General features: G+C 35.7%; 1 protein-coding gene across 5 annotated transcripts in view; it reads left to right on the top strand.

The window, feature by feature from the left end:
• PPP1R12A (protein phosphatase 1 regulatory subunit 12A) overlaps positions 1-13,932 on the top strand; it is a 166,163-nt gene that overhangs the window by 62,023 nt on the left and 90,208 nt on the right. For all 5 annotated transcript variants that reach the window (XM_009004286.5, XM_003733810.6, XM_035257105.3 and 2 more), the window contains exon 2: positions 2,403-2,533. In XM_009004286.5, the coding sequence (XP_009002534.1) occupies positions 2,403-2,533 (131 nt within the window). The remainder of the gene's footprint in view (positions 1-2,402; positions 2,534-13,932) is intronic.

The raw sequence follows: 13,932 nt of genomic DNA, 5'->3' as shown, positions 1-13,932 counted from the left end.
ACCTTCCCAGTCCGCCAAGCCAAATACATGACACAGACTTCACATTCTTGGGCAGGGGTCCTGGTAATACATGGGGATTGCATCTCAGGAGGGACGATACAACGATGGTTATGAATAGTGCCAATTCCAGAAAGCCTCCCCAGGATAAATGGAGTATATTTATGAATGCAACCTATCTCATAGGACATCTACGAAGTACTTATATTCACATACAGACTATATCCCTAATATGAAAATGATGGAGTTTACATTCTAGTAGAGGTAGAAGATAGATATAAATAAGAAAATTGTGGCTATTGTTATTACTGATAATGTGATAGAGTAGTAGTAATTACTTTAAAAGGATGTCCAGGAGGGCCTTCCTGAAGAAGAAACATCTGCATTGATATTTGTGTGATGAGAAAGAATCACCATGCCTAGATCTGGGGTCAGAGCATTCCTGAGAGAGAACCACAAGAACAAAGGCCCTGAGGTACCTGGTCAGCGAATAGTAAGGTCCTTCTTGTGGCTGGAACAGTGATTTTAGGAAGAGTTGCGGAAAACAATGAGTACCTTGGAGTGGGTTTTTGTGAGGATAGTATGTAAATCATAGATAAAGCATCTCTCTTACTACCTGGCACAAAGCAAGCATTTGATAAAGGTTCCCTTCTTATTTACTTTAGGACTGTAGTTCTCGAAATTTGTTAATTTTAGGATTTCTTCTTTATACTCTTAAGAATTATTGAAGATTCCAATGAGCTTTTGTTTCTGTAGGTTATATGCATTAATATTTACAATCTGAGTTTAAAACCAGGGATTTAAAATACTATTAATTCATTTTTAAAAAGCAATGATTTACCCCTGTTACTAAATAACATTTTTTAATTAAAATAACTAACTCATTTTGTTTGGTTGTATCTATTAATATTTACAGTCTTAGAGTTTAAAACTGAGGATTTAAAATACTATTCATTTAAAAATAACAGCAATTTACCCACGTTACCAAATGCGTTATATTTTACATAAAAATAATTTGTTTTTTCTTGAAAGTTTGAGTTTATCATTGGCAACAAATACACTGTTAATTGCTTTTCTTGAAGTGACAGACTCATTTTGTTCATTTTCAAGAAAAGATCTGCCAAAAATCAAAGTTAGACTAACTGTAGTTTGACATTTAAGTAGACATAATGTTGCATGGAAAAGTGGCTACGTCAGCTTGCATCTCAATTTCACAAGTGCTTTTCATCAAGATAACCATCATGCTTGGAAGAGGTGTTTTGACATACACTTTCCATCTCATTCCAGAGAATATAAAAAAGACCTGTCTGCAAGGGCCAAGATTTAATACATACTGCTTTGTCAAAGACATGTATGAGTAAAAATTGCTGCCCCCCAACCACCACTTTTTTTTGGAGACAGGGTCTTTTTTTTTTTTTTTTTTTGAAACAGAGTTTCGCTCTTGTTACCCAGGCTGGAGTGCAATGGCACGATCTCGGCTCACCACAACCTCCACCTCCTGGGTTCAGGCAATTCTCCTGCCTCAGCCTCCTGAGTAGCTGGGACTATAGGCATGCACCACCATGCCCAGCTAATTTTTTCTATTTTTAGTAGAGATGGGGTTTCACCATGTTGACCAGGATGGTCTCGATCTCTTGACCTCGTGATCCACCCGCCTCGGCCTCCCAAAGTGCTGGGATTACAGGCATAGCCACCGCGCCCGGCCTGGAGACAGGGTCTTACTCTGTTTCCCAGGTTGGAGTGCAGTGGTGTGATTATAGCTCACTGCAGCCTCAAACTCAAGCTCAAGTGTTCTTCCTGCCTCAGCCTCCCATCTCCCAAGTAGATGGGATTATAGGCATAAACCACTGTACTTGGCAATTTTTTAAATTATGAGTACATGGTTGATAGAGTGACTAGTAATAGAGGTGTGGGTTTTTTGGCCACTGCCTTTATTTATGCTAAAGCACATGCAGTTTTATAGCTAGTACTTTTATACTGTCAAGTATACATGTCAACAAAGTGAAAAAGGGAAATAACATGTATTATCTTGAAAACAGTTTTGCCCTTATCAAAAGAATCTACTCCCCCTTCTCCTAGCAGATCACATTTTGGGAACCACTACTGTAGAGAATATTATTAGTACTTAATTATGATGTCTTCATTTTAATATGTACTTGTTATCCGAATTGGGTTGCCATAGAGTGTAGGCACATACACTACTATTGTATGTGTACCTAAGCAAGGACTCTTAAAATTTAGTATCATTGGCCTGTTTGATAGAGTAGAGTCAAGATAGCAACAGATTGATTTACAGAGAATATTTGTATTATAAAAGCTACAAAATAAGAATTTTATTCTATTGATATATTATTCAGAATATTAATTCATATTTTTTTCAATCTTGCTTTCTGTTTTATTTTTAGGCTTGCATTGATGACAATGTTGATATGGTGAAGTTTCTGGTAGAAAATGGAGCAAATATTAATCAACCTGATAATGAAGGCTGGATACCACTACATGCAGCAGCTTCCTGTGGATATCTTGATATTGCAGAGTAAGCCAGTTCTGTGTTTTAATTTTATCCTAATACTGTTTGAGAGACCTGAGTGTTTATTGAAATGATAAAGATAAATGAGTGAAGTCTTGTATTACTTTAATTCATGAAAATTATTCTTTCCAGTAAAGAAAATAAGTGGTTATTGGGAAACCATATGTTATCAGAATCAGATCTTGTTTCTGTCTGCCTACCCTCTTTGGCCTTTAGTACTTTGTATTAACATTAGTAATTGTACACATTCTCTGTCCCCATCTTTCTTTCTTTTGAGTACAGCTACAGCATTGTCAAACGATTTGGGGCTAATATTTAGCAGTCTAACCCATTCATTTATAATCATAAATTATTAGGAGAAACTAACACTAGTTGTCAACTGGGTTACATTGCTATAGGGAGACTATGATACATAGTTCTTTGGTGAGTCTGTTTGCCTAGTTCTTTTGAAGGTTTTAAAAAAATACAGTGTTTAGAAAATTCAATGAGGAATAGTCATTGTATTCTCTATTACCTGTAATGTGTGGATACATACCAAGAACATCTAATTTTTTTAAGCATTTAGTAATGGAAGTATAGATATCTTGAAAAGTAATTTTTTCATTAAATTATTTTTTTTCTTACTATCTATCCACACAATAAACAGTTGTTGTCTCTCTGCTCATATCAAAGCTTATCAGTTAATAAATATTGAACATGTGAATTCAACTCTGTGAATATCTTAGTAAGCTTTCATAGTTTTATCTCTATACATTTTGCCTTTCCCCCCATGTATATTGGAGATACAATATCTCAGTTTCAAGGGGGAAGCAGTGTATGGTGAAATGAAAAGTGCTCTGGCCTGGGAGGGATAAGGTCTGAATTACCTGAATTTTATTATTGGCTCTACCACTAACTGTATGACATCGTTCCATAATTTGTTTCCTCTTTCTGAGCCTTGATTTCTTTGAAGATAAACTGAGGAAGTCTTTTTCCCATTGCAAAACAGCAGTGGTTGTTCAAACTTAACAGTCATGATTCTCAAGTTCTTTACCTCCTTTTTGGACTTTTCCTGCTCAACAGAAGACTTAGATCAATCTCTTATAGAAAGAAAAAAAAACAGATAATTGTGTATTTATCTTCAACTATACTTAAAGATTAGGCTCTGGAGTTAATTCATGTGGAATATGAATGCTTCCTCAGTCACTATCAAGGAGAATAACCTTGGCAAGTTGTTTCACTTCTTCAGGCTTTGGTTTTCTCCTCTATAAAATAATATTTCCTAGATTTGTTGTGAGGATTCACTGAAGTAATTCGAGCATAGGATCTGGCTCATAGGAAATAGTACATACTAACTTTTGACCACTATCTTATCTACTCTGGGGAAATGAAAACTCAACGTCTTTCTTCCGATGTTTATAATCCTTGTACTTCCTTTCTGTATTCATGTTTCTGAGTTTGAAAAGACAATTTCTAGGTAATTTTTTTGCATAGACTTGATTGGGTCCCAGACCCATTGTGTCAGTTGGAATGCTTTTAGCTGCGAGTAATAGAATACCCAATTTAAAATGACCTAAAGAATAGTGGTACTCATTATACAGGATACAATATTGTTTAGAGGAAGGACATTTAGGTTTATTAAGCCACTCAGTGATGTCAGCAAGGACCTGGGATGTTTCACTTTTTCTTCTTCTGAATTTCCTAGAAATGGACTTTATTCTTAGTCTTGTCCCCTCCTCTTTCTTCCTCAAAAGAAAAAAAGAGGTTACAAGATGATTACCACAATTCTAGAATTGTGTTTTACGTATCCACGTCCAAAAGCAAAAAATGGATTGCAGGGAGAAAATATCTTCTCTGTATTCTGTATACGTTAAAGAGAAAAACCTTTCGCAGAGCGCCCTCCAGTTGCTGAAGACATCCCCTACAAGGACTTATTTTGGCCTGGTCCTTGTCATTTGTCCATGTTGTAGCTAGAAAAAGTAAATATCTTGACATATTCAGCTTTTGCATACTAGTATGTAAGTATAAGGAAGGGTAAGGAGTTTGTTGCAGTTGTTAATGTTATCAGTAGAGTGACTCTTACTTTTCATTTTTTGGAGGGTGGGATATGGAATATATGCTTCACAGGACTTGTGTGAACAAAAGTGACCTTTGACCAAGTTTGACCATAGTTCCTAATCTGATTAATTTAGTTTTAATGTATGACTGTGCTATAACTGAAGTTCGTAGTTTCCTTGAACCAGATTAAAATTAGAAGAATAAGTTTTTCTTTCTGTTCTTTCCATTATGTGAGATTCTTTTTTAAAGTAATGACTGTTTCTATTTATAAAAGAAAGTTTAACTCTAGCATATATATACTGGATGATTTGTTAAGGTGATGATAGCCCCAGATCTTTTCAAATGCCCAATTATTTTTATCAGTATAATCTCTTTTAGCAGGCTGGGCTCAGTGGCTCACACCGGTAATCCCAATGCTTTGAGAGGCCTTGCTTGAGCTCAGAAATTTGAGACCACCTTGGGCCATGTGGCAAAACCTTATCTCTGCAAAACATACAAAAATGTTAGCCAGGCATGATGGCATGCACCTCTAGTCCCAACTACTCTGGAGGCTAAGGCAGGAGACTTGCTTGAGCCTGGGAGGCAGAGGTTGCAGTGGGCTGAGATAGCACCATTGTACTTAAGCCTGGTAACAAGAGTGAAACTGTGTCTTAAAAAGAAAAAAGAAAAGAAATAATTAAAATAAAACACCTATTTCAGCAGTTAATTTCACTAATGATTGAGTGAAGTTAATAAAACTCGAGTTTTCTTAGGTATAGAAAAGTAATAGCATGGCGGCCTAATTGATAGGGTGAAGATAGTCCACAGATCAGAGTGTTTTATAGGCATGAAGGAAGGAAGGCACTAATAAAATAATAATATAGAGACAATAATTATAAACCAGGGGATATCCTAGGAAAACTGGGGGCATATGGTCACTGTGCTAACTGAAGTATTTTGGAGTTAAATTTGTTGCAAATCCTAGTTCTGCCATTCACTAGCTTTGTGTCCTTGACTAATCTACTTAGTCTCAATAATTTAAGATTATTTATAAAATTGGAATGATCTAGATTCTTCCTTTTTTTTCTCATATTGGATTCCACTTCACATTTTTCACTCTGTCAATACTGGACTACTTTTAATTCCCCAACATTCCCTACTGGTATATATAAGCGTGTCTTTCTTCGTAATAGTTGATTTGCCTGCTTTTGCATTACTTGAGCAGCTTCTACCAAACTCTCAAGATGCAGTTTGTATAAGGGTCATTTCTTCTAGGAAGCATTTCTGATGTTCTTGGCAAATTCATCATCATCTCTAACACATCAGTTTTTTATATACTTCTTTACTAACTGTATTTATGCACAGAATAGTAGTAATTCATCTCTATTGATATGCAGTTAAGCCTAGATTAGTTTACTCTGAGGATTTGAGGATAATTAGGATATATTTAGTTCTAACTTTTTAACTTCTATTGAAAATAGTAAAACAAAGAATGTCAGATTACAGTTTCATTTCTAGGCATTTAACAATTTTATGTTTGGTATGTAGCATGATAGAAACCAAGTGAATAGATAAATGAATGATAGCTCTTCATACTGTGGCTCAGTTATCTTGCCTTTTCACCAAAATAATTACCCTCAACTTTTGCTTATCCTTAACAAGGTAGAAATCCTAGGGTAAACTAAAAATAGAGGTTATTTAATAATGTATTTTCTCCAGAGTGGAATGAAGGACAAATAAATGAGTGGAGCCTCATTTTATGCTCAGCTTATGCATTGTTTTAATAAATACTCACTGTCTTGAATTTTTCATTCTTAAGAATATTATTGCTTTGATTAACATGCTTTAAAAATTATGCAGTTAATAAATACTTAAGCACCTACTGTATATACCAGGTCAGATACTAAAATGTACTCATTAACATCATTCTTTTCCTTTGGGATGCTGCATCAGCAGTATAATGTGCAGAATAGTGTTATTGAAAATACTTAGTTGAAGCCCTAAACTCCAGTACTTCAGAATGTGACTGTATTTGGAGAAGGGGCCTTTAAAGAGATGATTAAATTATAATGAGTCTGATGAAGTTGTTTCTAATCCTCTGGCTGGTTTTCTTATAAGAGGAGGACATTTGGACACAAAAAGAGACACCAGGGTACCTCTTGTAGAGAGGAAAGAAATCAAGTGAAGAAACAAGGCAGCCATCTACCAGGCAAGGAGAGAGGCCTGTGAAGAAACCAAAGCTACTGACACATTGATCTTGGACTTCTAGGTGCCAGAAATATGAGAAAATAATAGTACTATTATTTAAGCCACCCAGTGTGTGGCATTTTATTTTGGTAGTCCTATCAAACTAATATAAGCAGTATAAATTTTCCAGTATCACATCAAGGCATATTCATCCCTAAAAATTACAGTATTAATGTCTTTGGCTATGGATCAGAAATAAAATGGAGCAGTATGACTTTGGGCATATTAGAAAAGGCAAATGATTATAGAGCCTGAGAACCCATGTGTGTAATTTATTGTTCCAATCTTGAATTATCAATTAGTATATATCTTTAGCCATAAATTATAATCGAATTACTATGTGCAGAGCTTTGAAAACCAAGTCCTCTGACTGAAGAAATAAGTAGATGAAAACATAGGAACTATACAGTAGTAACATTTTAATTGTAATTGTTTTTTATTAGTTGGAATATTTTTGTGAAAGAAATTTTCTTACCTCTACTATTTAGTTACCCTTTGTATTAGTCCATTCTCACACCATTGTAAAAAACTCTCCAAGACTGGGTAATTTATGTAGGAACAAGGCTTTTTTTTTTTTTTTTTTGAGACGGAGTTTCGCTCTTGTTACCCAGGCTGGAGTGCAATGGTGCGATCTAGGCTCACTGCAACCTCCGCCTACCGGGTTCGGGCAATTCTCCTGCCTCAGCCTCCCGAGTAGCTGGGATTACAGGCACGCACCACCATGCCCAGCTAATTTTTTTTTGTATTTTTAGTAGAGACAGGGTTTCACCATGTTGACCAGGATGGTCTCGATCTCTTGACCTTGTGATCCACCCGCCTAGGCCTCCCAAAGTGCTGGGATTACAGGCTTGAGCCACTGCGCCCGGCCCCAGAACAAGGTTTAATTGACTCACAGTTCCACATGGCTGGGGAGGCCTCAGGAGACTTACAATTATGGTGGAAGGGGAAGCAGTCACATCCTCTTCACATGGAAGCAGGAAGAAGAAGTGCAGCAAAGAGGGAAAAGCCCCTTATAAAACCATTAGATCCCATGAGAACTCACTCTCTGTAACGAGAACAGCAGCGTAGGGGTAACTGCCCCCATGATTCACTTACCTCCCACTGGGTTCCTCCCATGACTCATGGGGATTATGGAAACAACAATTCAAGAAGAGATTTGGGTGAAGACACAGCCAAACCATATTACCCCAGTGCAATTTTTATAGGAGAATTAGAATATATTCTTTATTATTTTTCTTTATGTACTTGTTTTTTAAATGAGTTTCCTTGCTATCTACCCTCAGTAGGGACTAATTTTTTTTGCTAGTTTAAGTAATATTAGGAGCTCATGCATTTGAACATACTGATATGTTTCAGACCATTGCAGCTATTATCCTTATCAGTTAGTAAATTGAACCATCTTTGGTCATTGAGCGTCTCTTCAAATTGGCTTCCTAAGACCATGGGACATGACCAAACAAAGTAGTCTTTAAAAGCTTCCTGACTTTCTGGTATTGCAAGATTTTCCAGACTAAGCTTTCACATTCCTGCCCAAGGCCTGGAGTCCTCATTTCTCTAAGGAACCCAGCTCCTTAGGATGGCTGAGACTGCTCATTGCTACTGGGGTTGGTCATTGTTTTCAAGTCCCAATCAGCACCAAAGTGTTTTTTCTTTAACCTCTTCTATCCTGTATCACTGTCTTTCCTGTCGTTCATTGCTGGGAAGTACAGGATTGAAGTAACAGATAATTACTAGTTTGCTTCATTTTCTATTACACATACATTACACTGAGTCTAATAATACCACCACCACCACCACCACCACCAGTATAATTACTGAAAACATTCAAAGTTTTGTTTTTGAGGGTTTTGTTATGTTGGCATTTCTTTTTGTCTTCAGTGTATTCAACGTGGAATATACCACCAGGTTTCTGTGTGTTGAATTCACTTGAGAGTTTACTTTAAAATTTTTAATTTTGTTTCAGTTTATGTAAAATACTACTTCCAGTGGCAATACCTGCTCTGCCACTCTATTTCGTCCCATATCCTATATGTATCCATTTTAAAAAATGGTATCCATTTAAAAAAATAACTTCTAGTTTGCTAATAAAAGTATTATTTTTATTGAAATATTAACCTTTCTTTTTGTAATAAATGATAGAATATCACACACATATTTTTTCACTTTGCTTTTTTCACATAACAGTCTATTCTGGAGGTAAGTATTGAGTGGAGTATAGAGATACCCATCATTGTTCTTTTCAGTTGTAGTACTCCACTGTGTAGTATGTCATTATAGTTTATCATTTATTCAGTGTGTCCCTCTTGATTGACCAATGAGTGTTGGTTGATTGACTGTAATTTTAGTTTTAAGTTGTCCCTTTTTTTGGTATTCTTGCAAGTTATTGGAATTTTTGTGTTTATCTGTAAAATATTTTGTATATGAATAAGAAAACTTAAATGATTCCTTTAATTAACATTTCGGTTACAGGTGTTATTATTTTGATATAATCTTTAATGTTATTTAGTTTTGTCACCATATTTCTTTTTTAGGCTTCCACTACAAATATTTAAGGAATGCTTTTACCTTGAATAGCTTTAATATTCAATTTTCAAATACAAGAGGCAAATAAGCTCTATATTAGCCTAGCATATTATGGCTTTATAGAACATGGAGTAGACTATTAATGGGCACACTTAATATGTTTTTCTTCTTGTTTGGAGTAATTTAAAGACATTCCTGTGAAGATTTCATATCTTGTTACAAAATGCTCATAGCTTTTGTTCATTTGTTTGTTTGAGACAGGGTCTTGCTCTGTCGCCAAGGCTGGTGTGCAGTGGGAAGATCATAACACACTGCAGCCTGGACTTTGTGGGCTTAAGCAATCCTCCTGCCTCGACAGGAGTAGCTAGGATTGTAGGCTTACACCACCGCTCCTGGCTAATTTTTTTATTTTTATTTTTGTAGAGGCAGAGTCTTGCTATGTTTCCCAGGGTGGTCTCAAACTCCTGGCTTCAAGTGATTCTTCTGCTTCAGCCTCCTGAAGTGTTGGGATTATAGGAATCAGCTACCAGGCCTGGCCCGGTGACATTTTCAGTGTGGAAAAAACTTCATTATCTTTGTCACTTGATCATTAAAGAATTAGCTATTTAAGGATATAACTAGACTATGTGTGGTGACTTATTTATGGCTTGGCTTTTCTTCTTCCTTGTAGCCTTTATTTTATATCCTTCCATCAGAATCCTAAGATTTCTTTTGGCTCAACTTCAAAATATATCCAATGTCTGATTTTCATTACCTTTTTCATTTCTCTTTGATCCTGGGCACTGTTGTTTTTCACTGGAATTATTGCAGTTGCCTCCTTGTAGGCATAGGTCATCTCTCCTACATCTATCTTTTTCCACAGTAGCCAGAACGATCGTTTTTAAATTATTTCAGTTGAGTAACATGACAGTTTTATTGAAAGCCTATCGGTGGATTTATGCTGTGGGTAGAAGCCAGAGTTCTGGTGGCCTACAAAGGTGTGCTTTGGTGCCCTGTCAGCTCTCTGACTCCATCCTTTACTCTTTTCCAGGCTCTGTCCTATACCTAGACTGGTCCCTTGGCTGAGCCTTTAAACAGACTAGGCGTCTTGCTTCATGCCTTTGCATCTGCTGGTCCCTCTGTGTGGGATTCAGTAATGTTGTTATTTTTGGTGCTCTGAAAACATAAATTTCAAGAATTTCAGAAATTATTGCGAATCTAGAAAATAAACCTTACCTCCTCCCAGCAAGAAATATTATAGTATAGGAGTTAAGAGCTCAGGGTCAGGAATCAGGCAACTGTTTAAATCTTAATTCTGTTAAGTAATTGTTGAATAATTGTTAAGTAATTGTTGTCAACTTCTCTAAGCCTCTATTTCTTCATAAAATGGAAATAGTAATACTTGTACCTAATTTATAAGATTATTGTTAAGATTAAATGAGATCAGGGGTATATGACATTTGGCAGAATATGTGGCAAATATTTCTATTCAGTAAATATTAGCAGAATTAGTTGTTATTGTTTGTAATATTTTTGGTCACAACTTTTTAGGGGAAAATAGGTAAGCTCTTGGTTTTCCTGGATTATTTAACAAAGGAAACAGTCATTTTATCTTTTGGTTTTAGGGCAAACTTATTTAGAAGAAAGGAGCAGAGGAGAATGAAGTAGTCATTTGTCATATTCTCATTCATATGTTGTTATGTGGGTCATAGGAAAGGTGGCAAATCCATGAATTTTATTTTTATTATCTATTTCTTGTCAAGAATACTTTCTTAGTATAAAGCATATCATGTATTTTAATTAGAAGTCTTGGAGAAATTAAGATCTTAGGAAAATATTAAAAGTTTGTTTGAGATATTTATATCCTCGTATAATAATAATGAAGCATATTTGCTAAAAGCTGTAGATGTTCTCATATACATTCTTATCCCGTTTTTCATGGAAATTTATGGGAATGTTCACTGTTACTCCTATTTCACAATCAGAACTGGACTCAAATGCTTGAGACTTAAATTCTGGTGATTTTTTTTCATTATATAATAACTGATAGTAGCATTGGGCACTGTGAGATTTGAAAATGACTGCAACATAGATCCTCATCTTCAGGCTTATTGCTAGATACACATGAAGTCAATTAACTCTAATACTTGATAAACTAAATGGACCAATGTACAAGGATCTCTGAGGAAGAAGTGCTTAATTCTGTCTAGGCCAATTAAAGAAAGATTCTAGAGGAAGTAACATTAGCTTATTTTAAATGATTAGTGTAATTTTTGCTTCTGGGAGTTGGGAGCTGCCTGAGTAAAGTCATGTTATTTGTGAGTTAGAAATAATATATGATAAAGTTCTTTTAACTGGCTACCACTGTATTTACATTTACCATTTCTGTGTTAAAACTTACTGACTGATATCCATATGCCTAAACATTGCAGCTAATAGGCCACTAAGTGCATTTGCAGACCTACCAAACATTATTTGTATGTGTTTTTTGCCTGTTAATGACTGTTATATGCAAACAAACAAAACCAGAATGTTGTTGCTAACATAACAAAGTTGAATACTTTGGAAAAACTCAGTGGCAGTGCCCTAAAAGAGTGATTGCTGTTTAATTAGATATGGGTGAGCCGACTGAAAGAAAAAATATCTAAAAAGATTGTGTACTCAAATTGCTTTGCTGTTGACATCAAGTTTTTGGTTCACTTTAAAGACAGTTTGAAGTCTTAGATAACACATTACAGATATCATTTATGTCAGAAAGACAGCATGGATTTATAGTCATGAAGACATTATCCAAAGAAGTAGACTAGTCCTCACTAAAGGATAGATAAATAAATATATATTTATGTCTTCTATGATTAAATTTACATATATGTTATATTTTATGATTGCCTATTTTAATTAGTCTTTTTGGTTAACCAAGCAAATGCTATTTCTGATTGCATTAAACAAAAGGGCCTCTTTGGAGCTATAATTATTTGGAGACAAAGCATTAGTGGAATATGAAGAGAGTAGCAGATAAGACTGGGGAAGTGAGCTGGAGTTACAGTGTAAAGGATTTGTGTGCCATGCTGAGTTTGTCCTTTGGTGGTGATGCAGTAAATGATGACCTTTCAGTCTGTTTTTTTTGGAAGATTCTTGACAGATTAGAGAGATTGGGCAAGAAAACTAGGGCAGTGGTGTTGGGATGGAAAGTAGAGTGGGTCTGAAAGAAGTTTGGAGAATATAATTGATTAAGTCTTGGTGTGGTTTACTGGATCTAGGTACTAAGGTAGGAAGAAAAAAATCAAAGGTGGTAATGATGACAATAGCTAACATTTACCAAGTGCTTACTGTGTGTGTGTGTGTGTGTGTGTGTGTGTTTCTTTTACCGTTCTAAGTCCTTTAAATAACATAATTTCAGTCATCCTAACAGTCACATAAAAAAATGGACTACTCCTACCCACAGGCCCTTATGAATAAACCTCCAAAACTGCAAAAAATGAAAACATAAATTGTTTGGTGTAGACACATTTGGCAACAGATCATGACCTGAACCGATGGGAGGCTGTTTGTAGTCTTTATCTTACCTAACTGTAAATGTAATTATTTTGCAGAAATATTTTTGTGTTTAGTTATGGAGTACAGCCCCAGACCTGGTGGGAGTGTCACATAATCCATAATATTATCTTTCTAAAATATGAAAAACTTTTATTTTTCTGTTTCTGGTGGAAATGAAAATTAGATCAGCCATTGTGGAAAGCAGTTTGGTGATTTCTCAAAGAACTTAAAGCAATTACCATTTTACCCAGCAATCCCATTATTGGTTATATATGCAAAGGAAAATAAATTTCTACCATAAAGATACATGCACATGCATGTTCATCGCAGAACTAGTCACAGTAAAAAAGACATGGAATTTTCTGGGTTTTTTTTCCAGATCGCTTAGGATAAAGAAATATAAACAATTTTGAAATTTAGTTTTGGGTGAGCGATAATAGACCTGTATTAATAATTTTTACTTGGCTGGGCACACGGCCCACACCTATAACCCCTTGAGAGGCCAAGGTAGGAGGATCGCTTGAGGCCAAGAGTTATAGACCAGCCTGGGCAACATAGCTACCCCATCTCTACCAACAACAACAAAATTAACTGGGCTTGGCAGTGCATGCCGGTAGGCCTAGTTACTTGGGAGGCTGAGATGGGAGGATGGTTTGAGCCCAGGAGTTTGAGGTTGTAGTAAACTATGACTGCACCTGTGCACTCCAGCATGAGCAACAGAATGAGACCCTGTCTCTTAAAAAAAAACAAAATCTTATTTTTTATATGAAGAGACTGAGTCATAGAGAGAAATCACACAAAATAAGTGGCAGAGCGAGGGTTTGAACCTAGACAGTCTGACTTTTCAAATGTGCACTTTAAGACGCTACACTATGCTGCCTCCCTTTCTAGCCTTTGTCATTGGGAAAATTATGCTATTAAATTTATTAAAGGATCTAAATAGCAGAATTAGGGAAAGCTGAAGAAGAGGGAGACAGTATAGTAGAATGTTAATTTAGATTGGTCTAATTCAAGCTTTCAATGGAAAAAGTGCAGTAGGAAGCCAGAAATATTTTGGATATATTTATAATGCACATACTGGATTTCATCAGCTCTAAGATGCC

This window comes from Callithrix jacchus, chromosome 9, assembly GCF_049354715.1.
Source record: "Callithrix jacchus isolate 240 chromosome 9, calJac240_pri, whole genome shotgun sequence".
NCBI lineage: Eukaryota > Metazoa > Chordata > Mammalia > Primates > Cebidae > Callithrix > Callithrix jacchus.
The sequence above is the reverse complement of the archived record's forward strand: the minus strand, read 5'-3'. Positions and strand labels throughout refer to the sequence as shown.